This window comes from Brassica rapa, chromosome A07, assembly GCF_000309985.2.
Source record: "Brassica rapa cultivar Chiifu-401-42 chromosome A07, CAAS_Brap_v3.01, whole genome shotgun sequence".
NCBI lineage: Eukaryota > Viridiplantae > Streptophyta > Magnoliopsida > Brassicales > Brassicaceae > Brassica > Brassica rapa.
The window spans coordinates 12,249,569-12,274,711 of record NC_024801.2 but is presented as its reverse complement, the minus strand read 5'-3'; the positions used below and the strand labels follow the sequence as shown (position 1 = coordinate 12,274,711).

The 25,143-nt window shown below is 34.1% G+C and overlaps 3 protein-coding genes, 1 long non-coding RNA gene and 1 other non-coding gene across 16 annotated transcripts; 3 read left to right on the top strand and 2 right to left on the bottom strand.

The window, feature by feature from the left end:
• Positions 1–3,046: 3,046 nt before the first annotated feature.
• LOC103829179 lies at positions 3,047–11,498 on the bottom strand. The gene is made up of 2 exons (XR_625479.3): positions 11,013–11,498; positions 3,047–10,936 (listed from the first exon to the last, which is right to left on the bottom strand). It is a non-coding gene; the product is annotated as an uncharacterized LOC103829179 (long non-coding RNA).
• A 240-nt stretch (positions 11,499–11,738) lies between these two features.
• On the top strand, positions 11,739–14,815 carry LOC103829178 (chaperonin 60 subunit beta 4, chloroplastic). Of its 2 annotated transcripts, none has more exons than XM_009104839.3 (13): positions 11,739–11,999; positions 12,081–12,206; positions 12,288–12,425; positions 12,497–12,592; positions 12,691–12,933; positions 13,018–13,252; positions 13,327–13,496; positions 13,594–13,671; positions 13,741–13,812; positions 13,891–13,995; positions 14,071–14,163; positions 14,223–14,315; positions 14,401–14,815. In XM_009104839.3, exons 1-13 carry the CDS (start codon positions 11,841–11,843, stop codon positions 14,614–14,616), a joined length of 1,824 nt encoding a protein of 607 aa, XP_009103087.1. In that variant the 5' UTR covers positions 11,739–11,840; the 3' UTR covers positions 14,617–14,815. The 2 variants fall into 2 exon arrangements, with proteins under 2 accessions (XP_009103087.1, XP_009103088.1); XM_009104840.2 differs by having other exon boundaries at positions 11,743–11,999; positions 12,071–12,206; positions 14,401–14,750.
• On the top strand, positions 14,649–15,350 carry LOC117125629. Its single transcript, XM_033275212.1, has one exon. The coding sequence runs from the start codon at positions 14,815–14,817 to the stop codon at positions 14,953–14,955; it is 141 nt and encodes a 46-aa protein (XP_033131103.1). The 5' UTR covers positions 14,649–14,814; the 3' UTR covers positions 14,956–15,350.
• An 812-nt stretch (positions 15,351–16,162) lies between these two features.
• On the top strand, positions 16,163–23,003 carry LOC103829175. 11 transcript variants are annotated; one of them, XR_004449311.1, is made up of 7 exons: positions 16,163–17,101; positions 17,230–17,329; positions 17,459–17,668; positions 17,859–18,209; positions 18,317–18,531; positions 18,856–18,937; positions 19,657–20,302. It is a non-coding gene; the product is annotated as an uncharacterized LOC103829175 (transcript). The 11 variants fall into 11 exon arrangements; XR_004449308.1 differs by adding an exon at positions 22,693–23,003 and having other exon boundaries at positions 17,859–19,594; positions 19,717–19,814; XR_004449310.1 differs by having other exon boundaries at positions 18,317–19,594; positions 19,717–20,302.
• On the bottom strand, positions 17,533–18,488 carry LOC103829176. The gene is made up of 2 exons (XM_009104838.3): positions 18,273–18,488; positions 17,533–18,176 (listed from the first exon to the last, which is right to left on the bottom strand). The coding sequence occupies exon 2, from the start codon at positions 18,172–18,174 to the stop codon at positions 17,746–17,748; it is 429 nt and encodes a 142-aa protein (XP_009103086.1). The 5' UTR covers positions 18,175–18,176; positions 18,273–18,488; the 3' UTR covers positions 17,533–17,745.
• Positions 23,004–25,143: the final 2,140 nt, after the last annotated feature.

Sequence of the window (25,143 nt, the reverse complement as noted above, 5' to 3'; positions counted from 1 at the left end):
AGTAAAAAAACATTATACATTTAAATTAGAGAAAAAGACCAAAATAGCACTGAATCAAGTTTTTGTTCCCAAACTAGCATTCAAGGCCAAAAGTCACAAAAATAACACTCACACTACAAGAAAACGTAACCTTAACGAGGAAATTTAACGAGAAAAAAGAATCCTCGTAAAATAACGATGATTTTGCGAGGAAAGTACGTGGAAAAAGAAAAGCATCGTTATTTCGTCGTAAGGTAACGACAAAACATATTCGTCGTAAAGACGATGTAAATTGACGTGGCTTTTACGAGGAAAATCTATTTCCTCGTAAAAGCCACGTAAACTTCGCGAGTTCTTTACGACGAAATATTTTACGTGTAATTAACGAAGAAATTTTGAATCCACCAACTTGGTAGGTGGCTCACGTTTTTTTTTTGGCTACCCAATTAATTTTCGTCGTAATTTCATAGTAAAATTACAACTACCAGATTCGAAATTTTCTATAAATATGGATGTTGGAACATCATTTTAAACACACCAACAACAAAAAAGTGAAAGAAAAAAAATGGTTGGCTCTGGGACTATTTACGAGTTGCGGAATTGGATGTATATGCATAGAGATGCTAACGGGAGAGTGACAAAAGAATATCTTGCGGGGCTGGAGACATTTATGCACCAAGCAGATTCAACACCGCTCGCCCAAGAAAGTGGTAAGATGTTCTATCCTCGTCGGAAATGCAACAATTCGAAATTGGCAAACCGTGAAAATGTTTGGAAGCATTTAATAAATAGAGGTTTCACGCCAAATTACTATATCTGGTTTCAACATGGGGAAGGTTATAATTATGATCAGAATGAAGCTAGTAGTAGTAATAGCAATTTTCAGGAAGAACCGGTTAATCATCATTTGCATAATGAACATAGTTACCATCAGGAGGAGATGGTAGATTATGATAGGGTTCATGATATGGTAGCTGATGCATTCGTAGCTCATGATGAAGATGAAGAACCTAATATAGATGCAAAAAAGTTTTACGGAATGTTAAACGCGGCGAATCAACCACTTTACAGTGGTTGTAGAGAAGGTCTCTCTAAATTGTCGTTGGCTGCTAGAATGATGAATATTAAAACTGATCACAATCTACCTGAAAGTTGCATGAACGAATGGGCGGACTTGTTTAAAGAGTATTTGCCGGAAGACAATGTGTCTGCTGATTCTTATTATGAGATTCAGAAATTAGTTTATAGTCTTGGGTTGCCTTCGGAGATGATAGATGTCTGCATCGACAACTGCATGATCTATTGGGGAGATGATGAGAAGCTAGAAGTATGTCGATTCTGCAAGAAGCCACGATTCAAGCCGCAAGAGCTGCGTAGAGAGTCTACTCAGCTGCGTCAGGGAGTCCGAAGAGCTGCGTAGGGAGTCCGAAGAGCTGCGTAGAGAGTCTACTCAGCTGCGTCAGGAGTTGAGCTCGACGCAATCTGCGTTCACGGCTCGTGTGGGTGGACTCGAGGGCTTCTTGGACGTTGTAGCGGCCACAAATCCGGAATGGGAGACTTTGTTGAGGACCATGCGACAACAAAATCCAATCCCAGGCGAGTCACCGACCGACGACTCACATGCCGAGGCGGATGTTCAGGCGAGGAGTGATGAATTCTACCAGGCGATTAACGACCACCCTTAGTTCTTTTTAATTTCGGTTCTTGTATTATGAATTCAAAACTTATTTATATATAAAATATTTTGGTTTTGATTTTTTTAGAATTTTAATTTTATTAATAATTTAAATTATATTTATAATTATAATTTTTTATATTTCTATAAAATAATGAAACGAAGTAAATTCGTAGCTAATTTTGCGGCTACTTTACGTGGAAGCTTAACGTGGTTTTTACAAGGAAACTTTTACAAGAAAATAACGTGGAAATCTATCAAGGTTTTTACGTTTTCTTTACGTGGAAAGCTGTCAAGGTATTTACGTTTATTTTACGAGTATTTATTTACGTGGGTTTTACGAGGAAAGTTTTTCGTGGTATTTACGAGGAAACTTAGCGACATCCTTACGTGGAATCTTTACGTGGTCTTTACGACGAAATATCCTCCTTCGCTTTTACGACGAAATTATTTCTTCGCTACCTTACGACGAATTAGCGAGGATATATGCGTTACGACAAACGTATAACGACGAAACGGGTTTCCTCGCTAATTCCTCGTAACCCTGCTTTTACGACGAAGTAACGAGGAAAACTGTCCTCGTAAAACTTGTGTTTTCTTGTAGTGTCAAGGAGTGGGGTTTAGGTTTAGAATTTAGGGTTTAGGGTTTAGGGTTTAGAGTTTAGGTTTTAGGGTTTAGAGTTGAGAAGTGAGGTTTTGGGGATAAGATTTCAAATTTTAAAAAATAAAAAAATTTAAATTTTTCAAAAGATAAAATGCTATTTTGGTCATTTTAGTTTTTGAGTGCTACTTTTGTGATATAAACTTAAAAATGTGCTATTTTGGAGATTTGTCCTTTAAATTATATAATAATTTAAGTTAAATGATTTATTTTTGCAATAATACCTAGTTTATTGATAAAGACAAGAAAATAAAGAACCATGTAACTAGTTTATCTCATAACCGATCACACTTGGCTTTACAGGTGTTTACAAGAGATGAACAAGTTGCATGCAAAACGGTGACCGGCAGAGCCACGTTCAAAACTTGAATGAAGATATGAAGGTGAATTCGATTTGGAAATCAAATCAGAAAAACCAGTCTCTCTCTCTCTTTCCCACAGAACATGGACTTTTTGAGACAAGCAGTTGTAGTAGTCTAGATAATTGTAAGCAGCGAGGGACGCATGTTCAGAAGTGGTGGAAAGAAAAGTTTGGCTTTGAGCTTGATGGATTTGGTGAAGTTGATGATGCGGAAGGGGTGTTTCAGGACGCGAAAGAGAAAGCAATCAAAAGACTCTTTGGAGATTTGGATCAGAGTTTCAGATTCATATCCAAGTAATTGTCTGAGCTTCACTCTTCTAACGGGCTGCTCGTGGACTGGCATTATGATCCTGTTGTGATTTGTCTTCTACAGGTTTGTTCTTTCACTTTGTCTCCTTCTCTGATTTGTTTCTCTCTTAATCTCTCACTCTTTTCCTCTGTTTTTCTCTGTTTTGTTTATGCAAGACTTTGTTTTACCAAACTGATTTTTCAGTCATTCTTTCAGACCATCTCACAACCGATCACACTTGACTTTTATAGTAAGTAGACTCCTTACTGACTCTAATCATGCTTCCTTTCTCACTTAAACCTACTCCATACTTCTAGTCTTTAGACTAATCTTACAATCCAAACTTTAGTATTCTAACGACTCTTACCAACTTCATGCAGCAACTCTTAACTTAGTTAATAACAACTAGCTAACTAGTTAATACCTTAACTTTACTAACTAAAGACTGGTCCACGTTCATCTTCAGCTTTAGTGTTGACTTGAAACTTCTTCTTTCTATTTTGCTTATCACCTTGCTTCTTCTTACCTTTTTGTTCTTCTTCTCACTGACTTTAATTCTTTCATTTGCAGGCCTTTCTCAGGGAATCACTTCTCAACGGATTCTTTGCCTTACTCTTAACATTCATCCTTCCGTGGCATGTTTTGGTGCATTTTCACAGTCTGTTGCAGGGTTTAATCATTGTAGACCTCTGATTGTTGTGGTCTTTATGGGGACGGTTTTAAACAAAGAGGAGGGTAATAGTTTTCTAAAGGTAAACTCTGTCACAAGCAGCTACCTTCCTGAAAACTACTCAAGTTTTGATACACTCATCAGTGAAATATAAAAGAATATCAACTGTAACATCTGGATCAAACATCTGACTTCAAAAAAGTTTACAAAAGTTATTACAAAGCACACTAAGCAGATTATGAGCCGTGGAAAATATTAAAATGCCCTGAACCAACCATATGACTTGAATAAAGTTTTGTTAAACCAGAAATCTTTAGCACAAAGCACACTAAGCAGAGAAGAAACCAAGTTTTGTTTAGCCAGAAATCTTTAGCACAAAGCACACTAAGCAAAGAAGAAACCAGCGACAGTTTTAGATCCAGAAGCCACAAATTTCTTCAAAGAAGTAACTTTGCTCTTCACTTCTGATCCAACACTAATAACCTTCATTCCAGCACCAATTTCCTTCCTCCAGGAGAAAGCTAGGTAGACAGCGTATCCCAAGGAGCAGAAAGTGGTGGCGAGGGCATACTTGTGGTTGCACAAGTATGAAAGACCTGAAACAGACAAATAGACATCAATAATCAAATAGAGACATGAATATTCAAAAGAAACTTACATTGTCCACGTAAAGAAGTCTTCTTGGCTAGATCAATCTCCAAGGCAGAGAGATGCAACTCTAGTAGATCTTGAGGTAACATGTTGAAGTTGAGATACTTGTGGCAAGCTTGAGAAGGACAGCTGAGAATAAACTTATTTGATGCCAACTGTTGCTCCACTGAAGCTGAAAAACAGAGATAGAAATGTTAACTAGATTGTACAAAACTGAATTAAACAATTGTGTAAAGAATGATGATACCTCTGAGACAATCAACACAAAAGCAATGTCCACAGCCGATAAAGGAACATGGCAGGAAGATACTACAAAGAAAGCACTGAGTGTGAATTTCTGGTGTTGAAGACTCTGTGGCGCAGTGTTTAAAAATGGAATGGTCAGAACAAAGTTGAGCAGCATTCCACTCATACTTCACAAGTAGAATGGCAGCGATGGATTCTGAGACGTCAAGCTCAGAGGCCGTTTTTTTGATTATCTGCTTCACGTGTTGAAACTGAATACACAAACACATTGAATAAGCATCTCGGGATCCATATCATAACAAGCATAAGAAAAATCACGCAGAAGCTAATTAGAAATAAACACGATCCATGACAAGGAGAAGCCAGGATAAACAATTTGAAATCAAGCATACACAAAGATATTGAATAGGCATTTCGGAATCCATATCATGCAGGACAAGTGTATAGCCAGAATCACACATAACCTAAACGATCCATGACTAAAATCATTTGAAATAAGCCATTCGCATGAGCTAACTTCGAATCGAACTCAAAATCAGAACAATTGCCATCAGAATCTAAGCTATCGCAAGTTACTCGAGATCTAGATCGAGATAATTTGAAATCAAAACGATCCATGAATAGAGGAGTAAAACCATTTGAAAACGATCCACGGGCAATCAGAATCACAGCTATCGCAAGTTACTTCGAATCGAACTCAAAATCACAACAATCGCCATCAAGCACAATCAGAATCGAAGCTATCACAAGTTGATCGAGATTATTCGATCTCGGAATGATCCATCAAGGCAATCGCATTAAGCTTTGGAATCGAATCAGAATCAATCGAAATCAAGAGAATCAGAATCAAGCTTGTACCTGGAGATCGAGATCCATGGTTATGGCAAAAGAATTCGAATTCAAGCGACTGTTAGATTTTTACAAAAATAGAGCACTGAGTGTGAATTTGTGGTGTTGAAGACTCTGTGGCGCAGTGTTTAAGAATGGAATGGTCAGAACGAAGTTGAGCAGCATTCCACTCATACTTCACAAGTAGAATGGCAGCAGTGGATTCTGAGACGTCAAGCTCAGAGGCAATTGTTTTGATTATCTGCTTCACCTGTTGAAACTGAATGCACAAACACATTGAATAAGCATCTCGGGATCCATATCACAACAAGCATAAGCAAAATCACGCAGAAGCTAATTAGAAATAAACACGATCCATGACAAGGAGAAGCCAGGATAAACAATTTGAAATCAAGCATACACAAAGATATTGAATAGGCATTTCGGAATCCATATCATGCAGGACAAGTGTATAGCCAGAATCACACATAACCTAAACGATCCATGACTAAAATCATTTGAAATAAGCCATTCGCATGAGCTAACTTCGAATCGAACTCAAAATCAGAACAATTGCCATCAGAATCTAAGCTATCACAAGTTACTCGAGATCTAGATCGAGATAATTCGAAATCAAAACGATCCATGAATAGAGGAGTAAAACAATTTGAAAACGATCCACGGGCAATCAGAATCACAGCTATCGCAAGTTACTTCGAATAGAACTCAAAATCACAACAATCGCCATCAAGCACAATCAGAATCGAAGCTATCACAAGTTGATCGAGATTATTCGATCTCAGAACGATCCATCAAGGAAATCGCATTAAGCTTTGGAATAGAATCAGAATCAATCGAAATCAAGAGAATCGAAATCAAGCTTATACCTGGAGATCGAGATCCATGGTTATGGCAAAAGAATTCGAATTCAAGCGACTGTTAGATTTTTACAAAAATAGAGCACTGAGTGTGAATTTGTGGTGTTGAAGACTCTGTGGCGCAGTGTTTAAAAATGGAATGGTCAGAACGAAGTTGAGCAGCATTCCACTCATACTTCACAGGTAGAATGGCAGCAGTGGATTCTGAGACGTCAAGCTCAGAGGCAATTTTTTTGATTATCTGCTTCACCTGTTGAAACTGAATACACAAACACATTGAATAAGCATCTCGGGATCTATATCACAACAAGCATAAGCAAAATCATGCAGAAGCTAATTAGAAATAAACACGATCCATGACAAGGAGAAGCCAGGATAAACAATTTGAAATCAAGCATACACAAAGATATTGAATAGGCATTTCGGAATCCATATCATGCAGGACAAGTGTATAGCCAGAATCACACATAACCTAAACGATCCATGACTAAAATCATTTGAAATAAGCCATTCGCATGAGCTAACTTCGAATCGAACTCAAAATCAGAACAATTGCCATCAGAATCTAAGCTATCACAAGTTACTCGAGATCTAGATCGAGATAATTCGAAATCAAAACGATCCATGAATAGAGGAGTAAAACCATTTGAAAACGATCCACGGGCAATCAGAATCACAGCTATCGCAAGTTACTTCGAATAGAACTCAAAATCACAACAATCGCCATCAAGCACAATCAGAATCGAAGCTATCACAAGTTGATCGAGATTATTCGATCTCGAAACGATCCATCAAGGCAATCGCATTAAGCTTTGGAATCGAATCAGAATCAATCGAAATCAAGAGAATCAGAATCAAGCTTATACCTGGAGATCGAGATCCATGGTTATGGCAAAAGAATTCGAATTCAAACGACTGTTAGATTTTTACAAAAATAGAGCACTGAGTGTGAATTTGTGGTGTTGAAGACTCTGTGGCGTAGTGTTTAAGAATAGAATGGTCAGAACAAAGTTGAGCAGCATTCCACTCATACTTCACAAGTAGAATGGCAGCAGTGGATTCTGAGACGTCAAGCTTAGAGGCCGTTTTTTTGATTATCTGCTTCACCTGTTGAAACAGAATACACAAACACATTGAATAAGCATCTCGGGATCCATATCACAACAAGCATAAGCAAAATCACGCAGAAGCTAATTAGAAATAAACACGATCCATGACAAGGAGAAGCCAGGATAAACAATTTGAAATCAAGCATACACAAAGATATTGAATAGGCATTTCAGAATCCATATCATGCAGGACAAGTGTATAGCCAGAATCACACATAACCTAAACGATCCATGACTAAAATCATTTGAAATAAGCCATTCGCATGAGCTAACTTCGAAACGAACTCAAAATCAGAACAATTGCCATCAGAATCTAAGCTATCGCAAGTTACTCGAGATCTAGATCGAGATAATTCGAAATCAAAACGATCCATGAGTAGAGGATTAAAACCATTTGAAAACGATCCACGGGCAATCAGAATCACAGCTATCGCAAGTTACTTCGAATCAAACTCAAAATCACAACAATCGCCATCAAGCACAATCAGAATCGAAGCTATCACAAGTTGATCGAGATTATTCGATCTCGGAACGATCCATCAAGGCAATCGCATTAAGCTTTGGAATCGAATCAGAATCAATCGAAATTAAGAGAATCAGAATCAAGCTTATACGTGGAGATCGAGATCCATGGTTATGGCAAAAGAATTCGAATTCCAGTGTTGAATTCGAATTCGAATTTCCTTAAATTACAAAAATAAGGAAACCTTATTTATTTTTTATTTTTTTATATGTTAGATTTTTTTCTTATATGTTATATTTTGAATTTTTTAAAACGAGTTTAAATTACAAAAATGTAAGTTTTTCTTAACTAAAAGCATTAAAATAACATGTATTAATTCGATGCATGATCTGAAACTTTTCAAAACCATATGGAAGATAAATGTCAAAATAATTCAAATGTGGAAACAATAGTGTTCAATTTTTTCAAAAATGTGTTCGGTGAAAAAAAATAAAGTTTTTATGTCATAATTTGTTTAATGTCCAATCTGATCAACCCATAATATATTAATCATAGTTTAGTTCCACCATCTTTAAAAAAAATATGATCTGGTCCATCTAGGGGTGTTCAATCCGGATATCGGTTCTGTTTCGGTTCAATTTTTTTGGTTTTTCGATATTGGTTTATGAAAAATAACTATCATATTAAAACCATATTTACTTTGGTTTAGTTTGGTTTATATACCGTCGGTTTTCGGTTTATTCAGTTTTATATCAAAATACCATAAATTTGTTTAAAAAAAAGTACTTTATGGATTTTATTTATATTATTAGATATTAGTTTTTATATAACATGAAGATATTTCGGTTTTTACTATTTTAAATATTTAGTAAACATATTAAGTTAATAATTATAATAGTTTTTACATAATAGAAATTATTAATCCATAATATTATAAATAACTAAATCTAAACACTCATTTTTGTTAACATGAGGGTAAACGTTATGTTTTATTTAATTTGATAAAAATAAAACATAACTTTAAACTTGAAACAAAATATTAAGTTACTAAAAACAACGTATCAATATAAAAATCAAATTAATAAAATAAATTATGTATATATTCTTAATTATATTATAAACTTTACATATAATTATACTACTATATTTTAAATGATCGGTTTATTCGGTTTGACCGGTTTATATACCAAACCATATCATATACCGCGGTTTTCAAAAATGACATCCATTCGGTATATTTGGTATTACCAACTCCAAACTACTTTCTCTATTTCGGTTTGGTTCGGTTTTAATTGGTTTGATTTTACGGATTGAACCCTCCTAGCTCCGTCCATCGGAAAGAAGTTATATAATAACAACAAAAAATATTGTATATGTATAAATAAATAATTAAATATATTAAAAAATGATCGATAATATATACAAATAAATTTAACGTTGGTTTAGCCTAAAGAGACAATTTTTGGGTTTGTTTAACTTTTTGAAAATGCAATACATAGATTCAACGAGAAAACAAAAAAAAAATAGTGTAGTTAGATATTTTTTTAGGTCATTACTTTATAGGGAAAATCTCTAAAATAACACATTTCTAAGTTTATATCACAAAAATAACACTCAAAAACTAAAATGACCAAAATAGCATTTTATCTTTTGAAAAATTTAATTTTTTTTATTTTTCAAAATTTGAAATCTTATCCCCAAAACTTCACTTCTCAACTCTAAATCCTAAAACTTAAACTCTAAACCTGGTCTTTTTCTCTACTTTATATTCCCTTGTTTTTATATTAGTTTTTCTCAAAATTTAAGATATATAAAAAAATATAATTGTTACGATAAATTATATTTTTTGCTTTATATTTTAACATCCATTTTCATATATATATTTTATATATTTAATTTTTATACAAAATAAGTATGTGGACATGGATGAAAAGTATGAACGAACAAAATGTGGACATATATAAAGAGAAAACAAGGACGAAGATGTAGATTTGGAAGTGATATGCTTAGTCCTTGGTAAACTCATAACAGGTAGCCAAGTTTATACCTAAAATAAGCAAAAAAAAAATGAGCTCATGTATGGATAGTATAATAAATATTAATATTATGGATATGGACGGAACGAACGAGTTGTGGATATCAGATTTGTGGAGACATATTTTGCTATTTTAATGAGTATGTTAGTCCTTTGTGTCATAAACGAGTTGTAGATATCAGATTTATGGACATATATCTTGCTATTTCAGTGATTAAATTAGCATTTTTTGTGTTGATTTTGTCCTTCGATAGAGAGTTGTGTTCATGATTTCGTGGATAAAGTATTTTTTTTAAAATTGAATGATGAGGATGACTAATTTAATCAATTTAAAGAAGAAACAAAAAAAAAACAAAATCTGAGAGTGTTGGTGACTGATATTTTACTGTTTTAATGAGTTTTATCATTTTTTAGCTTATTATATTATTTTAGAATGTGTTTAGAAGTTTTGCATGCATATATTTATTCATTTGCATTTGACAGGGTTTGTAGTGTATAATTAAAAGTTAAGGGGTAAATCAAGAAGATTGTTCTGAACATTTTAATAATTTTGAGGTAAAATCGTTAATAGTAAAAATATAAGGACTAGAAATGCAAAACTCTGAAACTTCACCATTGTTGGTCTCAAGGACCTCCTCGGACTTCATTATCACCTTGTGTTAATAGACCCAGAAACTGATCCAAGAGATGTGTCATCACAATCATTGACAACCCAATAAACAACCCATCTCATTAAATGTTAGGAGTGAACTTAATCAACCCCTTTGATACCTTAGAACACAAGTTTGCTTTGATGCCAATTAAGGCCCCTCCTCAAAGCTAAGAGAGTTTGTGAAAGAACAAACTAAATAGAACAAAATACAAGTTACTTTAATTTTCTTTTCATCTTCCATTAAACAAAACATACGTAACTTAAATACACAAGAACATGTCAACTAAATAACTGCCCACTAAACTAATATAGAACATGGTATACAATACAAGTGGAGATGATCCCACGATGCCATGACTCTTGTTATGATCTTATCATTAAATTAACTTTTGTTTGCTCAACTTGTTTCCAAAGGAGATCTCTTTGGAATCAACTTTAACTACAAAACACACGCATGATTGGAAAATTCAAATCACATCGGGAATCAGATTTCAACTTTGGAACAAGCTGCTTACTTTATAATCGAGGAGGATTGAAATTGGCGACTCATATGGGCTGACCCGGAAGGAAGGCCTTGACGAAAGGTTGCTCCAGATGGCTCCAGATGCGCCAAAGGTTGCTCGTCGTAGCTGAGGGTTTGCGGTGACGTTTATGGCGCCAGAGGTTCATCGTGGTGAAGAACGGAGACTTTTGCCGGAGCTAAACGAGTTGATGACTGGTTCAAACCATTTGCCGGAACACTTTGATGAAGCTAAACGAGAGAGAGAAAGTGTGGTTCCATCCACGAGAGAGATGATGATGATTGGTTCAAATCTTTTTATAAATAAATATTTACAGTTAGGAGAAAACCTAGTTGTATTTAGCTTAGACTTGTTATAGAAAAAATACAGTTAACGGAGAGAAAGGGTAGAAACGACAAATAACACAACAAATGTGTGTCTCAGGCAACATGTGCCTTTTCATGTAAGTGTAAATTTTTCATATAAATATCCTCTGAAATCAAAATTCATGTGGATTATATATTACATACCTTACTGTGCTTTCTCTTCTAAGTCCACTCTTCTCAGTATTTGAGCTTTGAGTTCGTTGGAATCTGAGATACGTAGATACATGAAGATAGTACACTGATACTCTTCATGCCAATGCTTTGCATATGCTAACCTCAAACAGAGACAAGGTTTTTAAATATTAGGCTCGGCCCAACAATATTTGACACATAAGACTCGGCCCAACGATAAGTATAAGGAAGAGGAGATATAATGAAATCTTTTTCTCACCTTATATCTTTCTTCCTCACAGAAGCTACTGATAGCTTCTTCTTCTTCTTGTAGTCATTTACAGCAATGGCTTCCTCACTCTCTGCATTACCTCTCGCTGATCGAAACTTTCGCAAAAATTCTTCCCTTTCGCACTCTTCGTCCTCTCGTTTCGTTCTTAGAGCAAGAGCCGCCGCAAAAGAGGTTCACTTCAACCGTGATGGCTCTGTCACCAAGAAGCTCAAGGTTTACTTTCCTTTTATGTGAGCGATTCGTCGAGAACTTTGTTTTTCTTATGGTGGAAAATGGTGGTGAAGTTTGGTGCAGGCAGGTGCAGATATGGTAGCAAAGCTATTAGGCGTTACATTAGGTCCAAAGGGACGAAACGTGGTGTTGCAGAACAAGTATGGACCTCCCAAGATCGTCAATGACGGTGAAACTGTTCTCAAAGAGGTTAATACATTTTCCTTTTGTTTTCTATCTTTTTTTTATAGCCACACACGCTTCTGATGCTTGATATATTGTGTGGTGTAGATAGAGTTGGAGGATCCGTTGGAGAATGTTGGAGTGAAACTTGTGAGGCAAGCAGGTGCTAAGACTAATGACCTTGCTGGTGATGGTTCCACTACATCTATAGTGCTTGCTCATGGCCTTATCACTGAAGGTATTAAGGTACATAATCCCATTATGACCAACCTGATTACATGTGCTTCTACTTTTGAACCATCATGCCTTCTCTTCAGGTGGTTTCTGCTGGGATAAATCCAATCCAAGTTGCTCGTGGTATTGATAAAACCGCAAAAGCTCTTGTTTTAGAGCTCAAGTCTATGTCTAGAGAGGTGAAAGATCCATGCCCCTTCTCAGAGTACTCATCATAATGGAGTTAGTTAATTAGCTAGCGATTGATAGAGGCAACCATGGACCTCTGTGTTTGCAGATTGAGGATCATGAGCTTGCTGATGTTGCAGCAGTTAGTGCAGGGAACGACTACGAAGTGGGGAACATGATTGCAAATGCTTTTCAGCAAGTAGGAAGGAGTGGTGTAGTTACGATAGAGAAAGGCAAATACCTAGTGAACAATCTTGAGGTTGTGGAAGGAATGCAGTTTAATCGTGGCTACTTATCTCCTTACTTTGTTACTGATAGAAGGAAGAGAGAAGTTGAGTTCCATGATTGCAAGGTCCGAACCAAGGCCTCACACTTTGTTTTTATTGTCTTGGAAGTGCAGTGGCTAAGAGTATGTGTTTTTTTTTTTGTATTGTAGCTGCTATTGGTTGATGAGAAAATAACAAATCCAAAAGATATGTTCAAGATACTGGACTCTGCTGTTAAAGAGGAGTTTCCAGTTCTTATAGTTGCTGAGGAGATTGAGCAAGATGCTCTTGCTCCTGTTATCAGGAACAAACTGAAAGGTAACCTGAAGGCGGCAGCTATCAAAGCTCCTTCCTTTGGTGAGCGCAAGAGCCATTGCTTGGATGATCTTGCTATCTTAACTGGAGGTAGTCACATAACACTTTTGCCTTTTGAGTATATATCTTAGTACTGATACAGTGGGGTTACTCTCTGTGTGTAGCTACTGTGATCAGAGATGAGATGGGGTTGAGCTTAGAGAAGGCAGGAAAAGAAGTTTTAGGAACAGCAAAAAGGGTTCTTGTAACTAAGGACTCAACACTGATTGTTACTAATGGGGATACTCAGAAAGCAGTTGAGGAAAGGGTTTCTCAGATTAAAAAACTTGTCCAGGTCCTTCTATTATCAATAGTCTTTTCTCGTTTCATTAACAAAGTGACATCATATTTGAGGCTCATGTGTTTTCATTTGATCATAATGTGTAATTCAGAACACTGAGGAAAATTTTCAGAAGAAGATTCTCAATGAAAGGATAGCCAGATTATCCGGTGGAATTGCATTAATCCAGGTGACTTTGTAAAACCATTGATACTGAAAAACAATATGATTGTCATCAACTAACTACCAAAGGGATTAGGTAGGTGCACAGACGCAAGTAGAGTTGAAGGATAAACAGCTAAAGGTTGAAGATGCCCTGAATGCAACTAAGGTAACTCAAGAGTCAAAACATATGAGTTGTTCATAAAATTGCCAGTCAAAAGAAATCTGATTTCTCTCAAAATTTTAGTCAGCAATTGAAGAAGGGATTGTAGTTGGTGGTGGTTGTGCCCTCTTGAGACTGGCTGCTAAAGTAGACAGCATCAAAGACACCCTAGACAACACAGAACAAAAGGTACTCAGTTTTAAAAGTGGAACATAGTATTTAGACTTCTTAAAGCATGCTTAATCCTTTTTCTTAAAATGCAAGATTGGAGCTGAAATATTCAAGAAAGCATTGAGCTACCCTATTAGACTTATAGCCAAAAACGCTGGCACTAATGGGAATATTGTCATAGAAAAGGTATTTTGATAATGTCATCTCTCTAGGTAGAACCAGACCTAACTTGTAATGCAACTTAGGTCTTATTGAACGAAAACATGATGTACGGTTACAACGCTGCAAAGAATCAATACGAAGATCTGATGATGGCTGGTATCATCGATCCGAGCAAGGTAAATTCACTCACTTTGATGATGTCTTGTTTCAGCTTCTCATTTAAACCGTTTTGTATATATATATATATATTGAAATACGCAGGTAGTGAGATGTTGCTTGGAACACGCTGCATCAGTGGCTAATACGTTTCTGACGTCAGACGCTGTTGTGGTTGAGATCAAAGAAAACAAACCGAGGCCAATGATTAACCCACCGATGCCTACTTCTCCAGCTGCATCCTCCATGTTCCCTGACAGAAACTCCCCAAGATTCCCTCAAATTATGCCTAGAACTCGAAACCACTTTCCAAGGAAGTAGGACAGCATCTACTTTTAGAAAATGTATAAACGAGAAGGTCACGTTTAATGTAATCTCGAAACTTTACTACACGTGTGTAAAGATGTATGCGTCATATACTCGTAAACGTGTCAAAGCTAGAAGCTTTTCTTCTTCTTACAAGCATTTGTAGTTATCACTAAAGACGAGATCTTGTCGTAGCGGAGAATTTTTAAGAGAATGATGTGGATAAGCGTGCAGACAGCGATGGATCTAGTCGTCGCCGGAATCTCTTTGATGATCGGATTAGGATTCTTCGCTCTCATCGCCTCCGTCCTTTGTTCCGTGGCCTTCTTCCACCATGTCAAAGCTACTTCTTGACAATCAAAAAAGAGAATCTTTTTTCAAACAAAGATTGAATCTTTGAGGGAGACGAAGAGCTTCTCATTGATTTAGTTGTACAACAAGAGACAATTGTAATCTATTTAAGGCTAAAAAGTTTGTTTATTTCTTGATTTTTTCTGTTTACGTATGAACACCATTCCTCGGATCCCATCCGGGTCGGAGACGAGAATCCGGGGATCCGGGGCTCCGAGAAGCATTTTTTAGACAACCGGTTGTTATCAAAATGTCGACTTTTTTTGTTTTGCTGGATTTCATGAAACCAGACAAACAAGAGTTGAAGTGATGATTTGTCTTTTTGGGGATAAAGAGTGTGTGGCCTGTGTATCACGTAGCTTTTACTCTTTTTGTTCTGTTTTGAGTAAATAAAAAATAAAATCGGATTAAAAATCAGTACGAAGAAACTCTCGTGGTGGTTGTCAGAGACCATTGTCGTTTGGTAGTTGATGACGGCATTCCTATAATGGTATCTATTTTTGGTAACAGTTATGTTAAATATACCATTGTCATTTGGTACTTTTGGTCACAGTTATGTTTATTTTATGCTGTTTTCCTTATTATTTATACAGCAACCGAAACTAAAAAGGTACATTGGCGGCATATTCGGACTTCTGATGCGTTGCAGCTTCTTCTAACTCTCGAACATGCGCACATCTTCAGTGCCATTGTTACTACTACTGCTAGTAACCAGCTGGGAATGTTTTATGTTTTGCTTTTGGTGGTTAACTTCAACTGTGTTCATGAAAGACCTGTGAACACCACTTCCTCTGTATCTTTGAACTCCCTAGTGTTCTTTCTGTTGGTAGACCCCAAGAAACATGTCCAAACTGCAGAACCCGATCTACAATCGCTCAACTCTTCTTCCAGATGTTTTGGTGATTTTCAGAACTTTCTTTAACTTTCCAAGTGGTCAGAAATTACAATTCTGGAAACTTGATCTTGATACTAGTTCATAACGATCAACGTAGAGGGAGCCTATTAATGAGGAAAATCAAATGTAACATTCAAATTTTATAACGAGAGAGGCTAGAACTGGAAAAAAAAAAAAGAGTATTCTCTGTCCTGACAACTTTGTTTTTGAATCATTATAGTGCTGTGAGTGTGACTGAGGGAAGTTGGAAATGCTCTTAAGGGTTGATGTGCTGGTTGGAAATGCTCTTAAGGGAAGTTGGAAATGCTCTTAAGGGTTGATGTGCTGGTTGGATTTCATACAGTTTCTCTTCTGATCCTGGAAACCCCATATCAGTTATTGGCCTGGTTACTTGAAGACATTACTTTTTTTACAGAAAGCTTTTGAACTTTGTTTTGTTTTGTAATAGTACTGTTAGGCTTAGGTACTGTTAGGCTTAGGTACTGTTTGGCAAAGCAATAATAACTGGTGGTTGTTTGGTGTACCAAGACACTATTGTATTCTCTTTGGTTGTCCAAATGCTTTTACGTACTAATCTTTCTTGGTGTCACTGTCAACTAGGAATGGAATGTGCACATGCTACTGTTGCCACAAATGCTTCGTTCTTCGCCTTTACTCGTTGAGCCAATCTGGTCCTTCAATCAAGTTCAGTGGTGCATGCTTTCACCAAGCAACATTCTCTCATATGTATCTTACGTTTTGTGGGTCACGTAATTAGGTTGGGACTGCTCATCTTTCATTTTCATCTATCTGTATACTGCTCCTACGTGCATTATCATGAACTGTAGATTATACAATAGTCCGAAAGCGACCTGAGAATAACACCAACGTGAGGGTCTTCCTCTTCTGGAAAGTTGCCAGCTAGAGTCTCTTTTGTTGTTTTCTGTTCCCATTAATTGTGTGCCTCATTAAGCTTAAATACTTTTGCAATGATTTATCTAGGGCTCAATGATATATGTATACCAGCTAATTCATTTTCCATGTAACAGATCGCATCTTGTAACAGCAAATTTTGGTATAGCTGTCAGTTGAATTTGTCAAGCAAGAACTTGTCTCTATCTTTTAGTTTATATGTTACATCTCTAACTATAACTTTCCAGCAAACTGTTTCTTTTAGCTACTATAAATGCAATTAATATATGTCATGTTTGTTTTAACTTTCTCTGATGGGTGTGGTTCTACTGTGTTGACAACGTGCGAAAGAAATGACAACAGGTTCGTTTCTGATCTTTTCTAATAACTCATTTCCTGTTATGCAAATAGTTTTTTAAGATGTGGTTTCAAATAGTTTATAGTAACCGAAAGTGACATATTTTGAATGATTATGTTTTCTTGTTTTGTAGAAGAATCATGTGAAGCTCTTGAACGTAGCAGGACTTTTTCTGTTAGCAAGCATAGCTCTGCTGTTAGCTACTTGAGCCACACATCATAGAAACAATATTGGTAATCTTAGAAACTCCTGTTTAGTAATCAACCTCTTTGCCATACTCATATTCCATGATCATTTCTTTTTCTCGGAAAAAGATGATTAGTTTATATTTTATAAATAGTGTTTGCTTTTCAATGGTATAGATTTGGTTATCAAGTGGTTGATGTGTTGAAGATGAAGATATGTATGTGAAGAACATGGTACATATGGTATAACATTAACAGGGTTGAACGGAGAACCGTGCAGATAACTTATTTGGGATAGCATCTACAAAAAAAAAAAACATATTCCGGCAAATGAAAACAAAGCAACTACCTACACACATGGCTTATTAAAGGCAAACAACAGGATTGGTGAGGGACCTTAAACATCTTTCTTCATTACAGGATTTGGATTCTATGTGAACCACTATATCTTCTTCTCATGAGTATCATTTGGTTTTGCTCACCTTGCCTCTACTCTGGACACGGCTAGCTGCACTTGTTCTTGTTCTAGCTTTGACCTCTGATTTTTCTCCTTCATTGCTTAATGTTTTCTCTTTAGGTTGGCGTTTTTCAATGTAGACTTGCTTAGAACCATTCTTCCTAGCTGCATGTTTGTTGATGTTGTTTGGAAGGTGATTGCTAGGCCCTGAAGATGCATCAGAGGTCATCGAATCATCACTCTCTTTACCACCATCATCATTCTCATAACCATCATCGGCATATTTTACATGTGACTCATCATCATCATTATCATCAACAACAACAGTAGAATGGTCATTTCCTTGAATGGCGTCTCCTATGTACATAGTCCACCCTGACTCACAACTGCTGTATTCCTCCTCCTCGGAGCCTACATGGTTCCTAGGGGACTCCATGGCTTTGATCAACGTAAAGAAGAGAACAAACCAAGGTTTCAATGTTAGCATATATGGACACACACACAAAAGATAACTAGATTTGTCTAGTTACATACCTTGTTTATTTCAATCCACTTCACCACTTTACTCTCTGATTTAGGCTGTGTCTCGGTCTCTCTTTGGTTTTGCTCTTCCATCATCAATAAATAGAATTTTTTTTCCAAGTATCAAGAAAAGCCGGAGCCTATTAGAAGCCTCATATAATTGAAGAGAAGGAGTAAGTTTCACCCACATGGCAACCCCTAGCACCATTGTTTTCACTCAATTGAAGCACTACCAGACAAAGCCATTGCAGATATATGTCAACCAAGGAAGGTTAGTGCCTTCTTCAATATAAAGTAGTCTCTCATATAGAATTAAAAGCCTATCCTCATCTTTTTCTATAATAATATTTATATTTATCTAAACTTTTCCTTAAACAAATATATTGGTTACTAACAACCTGTAATCTAGTCTAGAGTCAGGACACATCAATATCCACAAAATAAGAATCATCCTTCTGAGCTCTGTCATTAGTGAGCTCATAAGTTGAACTTATCATGTGCTCTTCTTAATTGATAATATTCATATGACTCGAGTAAGTTTTAACTTCTCTGTACTCTTTCTTATCTCTTATGTATCACATGCTATCTTAAATAGTATTAAAGATCAGCTTTCGAGGTGGAAAGCAGAAGAGACCCACCTCAACAGCAAGAAGGACTAAAAGAAGGCATTTACTTAAGTAGGTTAAGAGCTGTTTCTCTTCTTCATTCCTTTAATACTCTTCTTCCTCCTCCAATCCTCTTACTATCTTTAAAATCGTTGCAGCCTTTTCTTGCTGTCTCAATGAATTGAATGAAAGGTGAAACCCAACTGGATTTTAGTTGTCATTTTATTTTCCTCTTAAGATAAGGACAGAACTAAAAGGAGTATAACAACTGTCACATAAAATACTTACTGAGTCCATACTTATCGAGTCCATATTACAAAGGGGTTGCTTGAATATAAATTGCCTTCATTACGTTCCCTGTTTCTCTGGCGTCATCACCTTAAAATGTTCTTCAATGGAGGCCATCTTGATGACAGCTAGCAAATTCAAGTGTGTGATGAGATAGTCCATAATACAAAAGGGTTGTTTTGTTTTGACTTTGATTAATTTTTAAGTAAAGCTAAAGAAAGTTATTTAGCTTTGGGCTTAAAACAGTTTGCTTTCTTTAAGAAACAATTCTAAAAGGGGTGGTACTACAGTGGGTCTAACGAACTTGGAGAGATGTGTGTCTTAGGATTTGTTACAGTTTGTACTATTCGGTAATGTCTGAAAAACAGGGTTGGACTCATTGGATTTTCTCATGTGGGTCTCTTTCTATCAATCCTACGTGTGTGACTGTGGAATGTCATTGTACGTCGCTATTATTGTCACCATTCATTTATTTATAGGTTTCGACTATTGATGTGTCACAGATTCTGAAAGCATCATCATCAGACACTGGCTTGAACTAATTGTTAACTTTGGTTGGCAAGTCGGTGTGAAAAAGGACGGGACACTCTGTGGATTGGCTCTTTAGTGCATGTTGGACTAGTTGTTGGTGTTATATCTCTAAATCAATTGATAACAAGTGGTGAGTTTAGATCAAAAATTCATTTTCTTGTTGGTAACTTAATCACTAGAAGAAACAGAATGAATTAGCAAAAAACTTTTGATAGATTGGCTGAGTAAAATCATTTATCTTGTTGTTTTGTGAAATGCTATGAAAAAGGGCATGTGTCATTTAGCACCAAAATCTTGATTTGTCTGTCCCCTATTCATCACTCACAAAATGTGTATTAAATTTTATGATCATTCCAGCTGCTTCACAATCTATATACCATGTTCAAGACCGGTCCATAAGACAAACCATTCAAGCAATCGATTATGGCATATATTTTAAGGGGGCATACTTTTATTTTATTGTTTCACATTAAAATTTTGTTAATATTTATATGTAAATATAATTTATAGTTATGTTGAAAATAGTAATATTTATAAGAACTGTTAGGATTGATTATAATTTTTTTTGCTAATACATATAATGATTAATTGTATTATTAAATAAGAATTAATTTTGGATATCAAATTTTATATTAATAAATGATATTAGTAAAATTATGATTGACTATTGTGACTTGTTTATAATAACATTGACTAATACTACTGTGCAATTAACTTCATAAAATTATTGGCAGGCCTGTATTCCTTTGAGAACTTTTTGTTATATAATCTAAACTAGATATTAACCTGCACATCCGTGCGGATATATTTATATTTTTAAATTAATATTTATAATATAAAATATGTTATAAAGATATATATCTAATATCAATTTTATGTATAATTTTTATTTTGAAATTTTATATTTGTTGAAATTTGTTTGATGATATTGTACAAATCATATATTAATGAAGTATTTTTGTTTATTTCTTTAAAACACAAAATCAATATTAATAGTTTAATTTTAAACATTAGTTTAGATGAATTAATAAAAAAATTATTAGCTTCTTTGTTTAGAAATTTTTATTCTCAAAATGTTTTTATGTGAATAAATTAAATTATTTTTGTTATATTTTAAAGTATTATTTTATTCAATATATTATATTTCAGTTTAATGTTTTTACTTTTACTAAAAATATCAACATAAAATGTTACAACAAATAAAATATTATTTATTTTATTTTATATAAAAAAAATAATTTGATAATTTAAAAAGAATTGGACTATACTATTTAATTTCAAAATTAGTTACGGGAATATATAAAATATGGTCTATATTAAATATGATAAATAATCAAATGATAATTACCTAATAACAATATATTTATCTTTTCCTAGAAATGTTATTGTTTAGATGTATATTATTTTTGTTAGAAGAATATCATATATGAGTAGTTTTAGGATGTTTAGTTAAATTTCTAATGAATGGTCTTACATAGACTTGTATATAGTAGATAAAAAATATGACTCTATTTTAATAGAGTAGATTAGACGCGTACATGCACTTCTGGTTCTGGTTACTAGGACTGGGCACGGATCGGATATCCGAGTTTTTAAAGGTATTTGTGATTTGTTTTGTATGTCACAGATATCTAATTTTTCGATTTGATTTGCTTCAAAAAATACGGATATTCGGAAAAACGGATATCCCGAAAATAAATTGATATTTGCGGATATTTACGAATACTTACGGATATCTTATATATTTTGATTAATACAAATAATCTTAAAAATTTGATACAAATTTGTTTTTTAAAATATTGTTTTACATGATATATATGATAAAAATTGAAAGAAGTAGTGAATCTACATATTTTGTAAATTTTTTGAACTTAGTTAACAATTCTAATAACCCAAAACTTAAGAAAAAAATTTATAATTGTCATAAATGTGTTCTCTTCCTTTTATGTAATACTTTTAAATGTGAATATAATTTATCAAATCATATGTTAGAATAATAATTATATAATTTTGCCGGATCGGATCGGATATCCGCTTTTCAATATTTTAATATTTGTGATTTGCTTCGATTTTAACGGATATTGATTTTTAGTATTTGCTTTGATTCGAAAGTTTACGGATATCCAAAATTTTTGGATCGAATCGAGACGAATAACGAATTGAGTCAAATTTAACGAATAAAATACTCAGCCCTACTGGTTACATTGGTTACATATAGGATAAGCATCTCCCACCATTTGGGCCATTCCACTAGAATTCTCTGTCCAGTTTGTTACTAGGGTATTTGCAGTAGATAACTATAAAAGAAAAGATAATTAGGTATATGGTTTTTAGAAGTTTGATATTATCGTGTCAGTGTCTTAAGATTCTTAAATATTTATTCATCGTTAGCCACATCATTCGTGCATGTCTGACGATTCCCCTTTTGTTATGTGTTTCTAATTGTATTTTTGTTTTGCTTTAGTTCCCCCCCCCCCCCAATTCACTTCACTCATAACTTGGTTCTTCTTTGTTTGTTTACTTTGCCATTTGTAAGTTTTATTTTTGCAAATGATCCACAATCTTTACCTATATGTATTTTATGTACACATAACTCAGGGGAACTTTCTTTTCATTTGAACTAGACAGGTATAGACACTAGACATCTCATATCTCTGTCCAATATTGTCAAAAGTTATGGTTTCTGTGATATTGTGAATACTATTTACAGATTTTTGTTGTCTTTGCCATTTGTTTCCAATTTTACTTTGAAGATTGGGTTACCCTCAACTATTGGCACCAACACTCAATACACTAGGCTCTTAAATTCTTGAAGTGTCTTCCTAAAAGTTTGATAATATGACCTTTAATTCTAATCTACGGACCTATTTAAGTGAGGACTAAAGTTAGATTGAGGTTTTAGTTGGGTTAAACCATTATAAAATCTGTTATACAAAATATGATTATGTTAATTAAATGTGATTTGGTTAATTTGAAAACCAATTGTGAAAAATTAATCGAATTATTAGTGTAGGGAAAATTGAAGAGCTAAAAAGCATGGGGGTGTATTGAGTGTTGGTGTGAAGAGTTGAGGGGGACGATTGATGTTGACATTCGAAGAAGATTCAAAAGGTGAAAGCTCATGAACACCAATATTAGTTGTTTTGACTTTTGTCCAATCAGTTTGTAGGATCAGTAGTGTCGGCGTGTCATACGTTCGAATAAAAACGATCTTTTTTTTTTCAAATACACAAAGGAGAATTAATCAAACACATGTATGTCAATCGAAAACTAAACCCAACCGACCTCGGTTGAAGAAATTCCAAACAATAACAAGATGTACACTATAACATTTATCCACCAAACACTTTTGGGAATCGGACCTATACATTTTGTTTTGACTGCCATAGCTAAGTTTTTTTATTTTTGGTTGGTGGTACACTGATGCCATACCTATTATTATAAGTTAATCAATTGAAATAGAACTAAATGAATTTATGCTCCTCTAAATAATTTATAACTGTAACCACAAGCCCAAACTATTTTCTTCCTGGGCTTAAGGCTGGCAGAGCAGATGGAATATAGTATATACAGACACAACAAACAAACCTCTGTCGACTTGGAAAACAATGAGATTCTGGAAGTTGGCCTTTCGTGTTCGACGAAAATCATTTTCTCCAAAAATACTAGTATATAGTTTTCTCTGGACATTGTTGTGTAGTCTAATATAATTATCTGATTGTCGGAAGAAAGAAACAAATATATAATGTAAAGGTCCCATAAAGGCATGAACGGCTCACCCTTTTTCATAGTCGGAGAAATGCCGAAAGTGTAATCGTTTATTGTATTTATGTCTGTCCTTTTTAATTAGATGCTTATTATTTAATTTTGTTTTATTTGAATTTTGGTTCACTTTTTATTTCTTTATTAGATTCCATAAGAAACAAATTGCATATTTATGAGCTATTAAATGTATAGATTAAATCAAATTAGATTTTCTACCAACAAATTAGAGTTTATAGGACCCATATTTTCAAGTGAACCTAAATTAAAGGGTCTTGAACAGTGCATGTGAATTTTAGTGTACGGCTTACGAAGTCAGAGAAGCAGACAACATGTGGATCCTCGTCACTTTGTAATTAATTTCTTAGACTACTATTCCCTATTTCTTGTTTTTTTTTTTGTTTCTACTAGTTTTTTATATAATACTCCTTCCGTTCTTAAAAGATAGATTTTTTAATATTTTCACACATATTAATAAAATGCAGTAAATCATTATAATAAATTTATCGTTTTCTGTAATTTTTAATTTTCAACAACTTTTAACCAATAGTAATCTAATAAAACCAATTAACCAATGAGTCTATATGAGTCTGTTTGTTGATGACAAAAAAAAAAAAAAAACCAATTAATTTTCTTAAAGTTTACAATTTTTTCATAGAAAACATATAATATACATCTTTTTGAAACAATTTTTTTTCCAAAACATGGATCATTTAGAAACAGAGCAAGAATATTTGTATTGACTTTAATTACGTATTTTAGGTTGATTAGTACATAGTAACATGTGGTTTTCCTTATAATTATATATGCAAACTATGAAAACATATGTAGCAACAAAACATTGAAGTGTACGTACGTATCATGCAACCAAAATTGGATATGCGTAATTAGACAATTTCTAATGATATTCTATAATTTTTTCTATATTTTATTTTAAAATAAAATAATTCTATTATAGAATTAGATTTGCACCAATAGTTTAATCTATAATAGAATTACTCAATTACAAAATGGAATATAGAAAATTGTTATCTTTTTATTCTATTTTAGAGTGAAAAAAAAACAAAGTTCATTTATATTTCACCCAATTAAACTATTATCAATGGTATTCTATAATTTCTTCTATATTTCATTCTAAAAATAACTCTATTATATAATTGGATTTTCTCAAATAGGTTTACTCTATAATATATATTATAATAGAATATAGAAGATTGTTATCTTTTTATTCCATTTTTAAAAGGAAAAGCAACATTCATTTATATTCTACTCTATTATAGAATAACTCTAATATATAATAAACTATTGAAACAAATCCAATTTTATAATACAATAACTCTATTTTTGAATGAAATATAGATAAAATTATAATGAACTATTAGAGCAATTCAAACTATATAATAAAGATTACATTTTAAAGTGGAATATAGGAGAAATTATAGAATACCATTAGAGATATTCTCGTACACAACAATATAGTACAAAGTAAAAACTCCTACCTCTGAATTAATGTGATTCTCAACGGGTAATAACTCATTATATAAAACCACAAAATGCTACCAATGTGGTTTATAGTAGGATGAATTTATAATCATCCATATACGGCATTGATACTTAAACTGAACATTTGTTATGTTTATGACTCATACCCATTATTTGTTTTTACTATTCTTACCAACTTGGGAGCAGTGCCGGTC

Coding starts and splice junctions, on each gene's coding strand:
- LOC103829178 (XM_009104839.3), top strand. CDS start 11,841: ATGGCTTCCTCACTCTCTGCATTACCTCTCGCTGATCGAAACTTTCGC. Junction 13,672..13,740: donor GTGGAATTGCATTAATCCAG/GTGACTTTGTAA, acceptor CAAAGGGATTAG/GTAGGTGCACAGACGCAAGT. Junction 13,996..14,070: donor TAGACAACACAGAACAAAAG/GTACTCAGTTTT, acceptor TTAAAATGCAAG/ATTGGAGCTGAAATATTCAA.
- LOC117125629 (XM_033275212.1), top strand. CDS start 14,815: ATGATGTGGATAAGCGTGCAGACAGCGATGGATCTAGTCGTCGCCGGA.
- LOC103829176 (XM_009104838.3), bottom strand. CDS start 18,174: ATGGAGTCCCCTAGGAACCATGTAGGCTCCGAGGAGGAGGAATACAGC.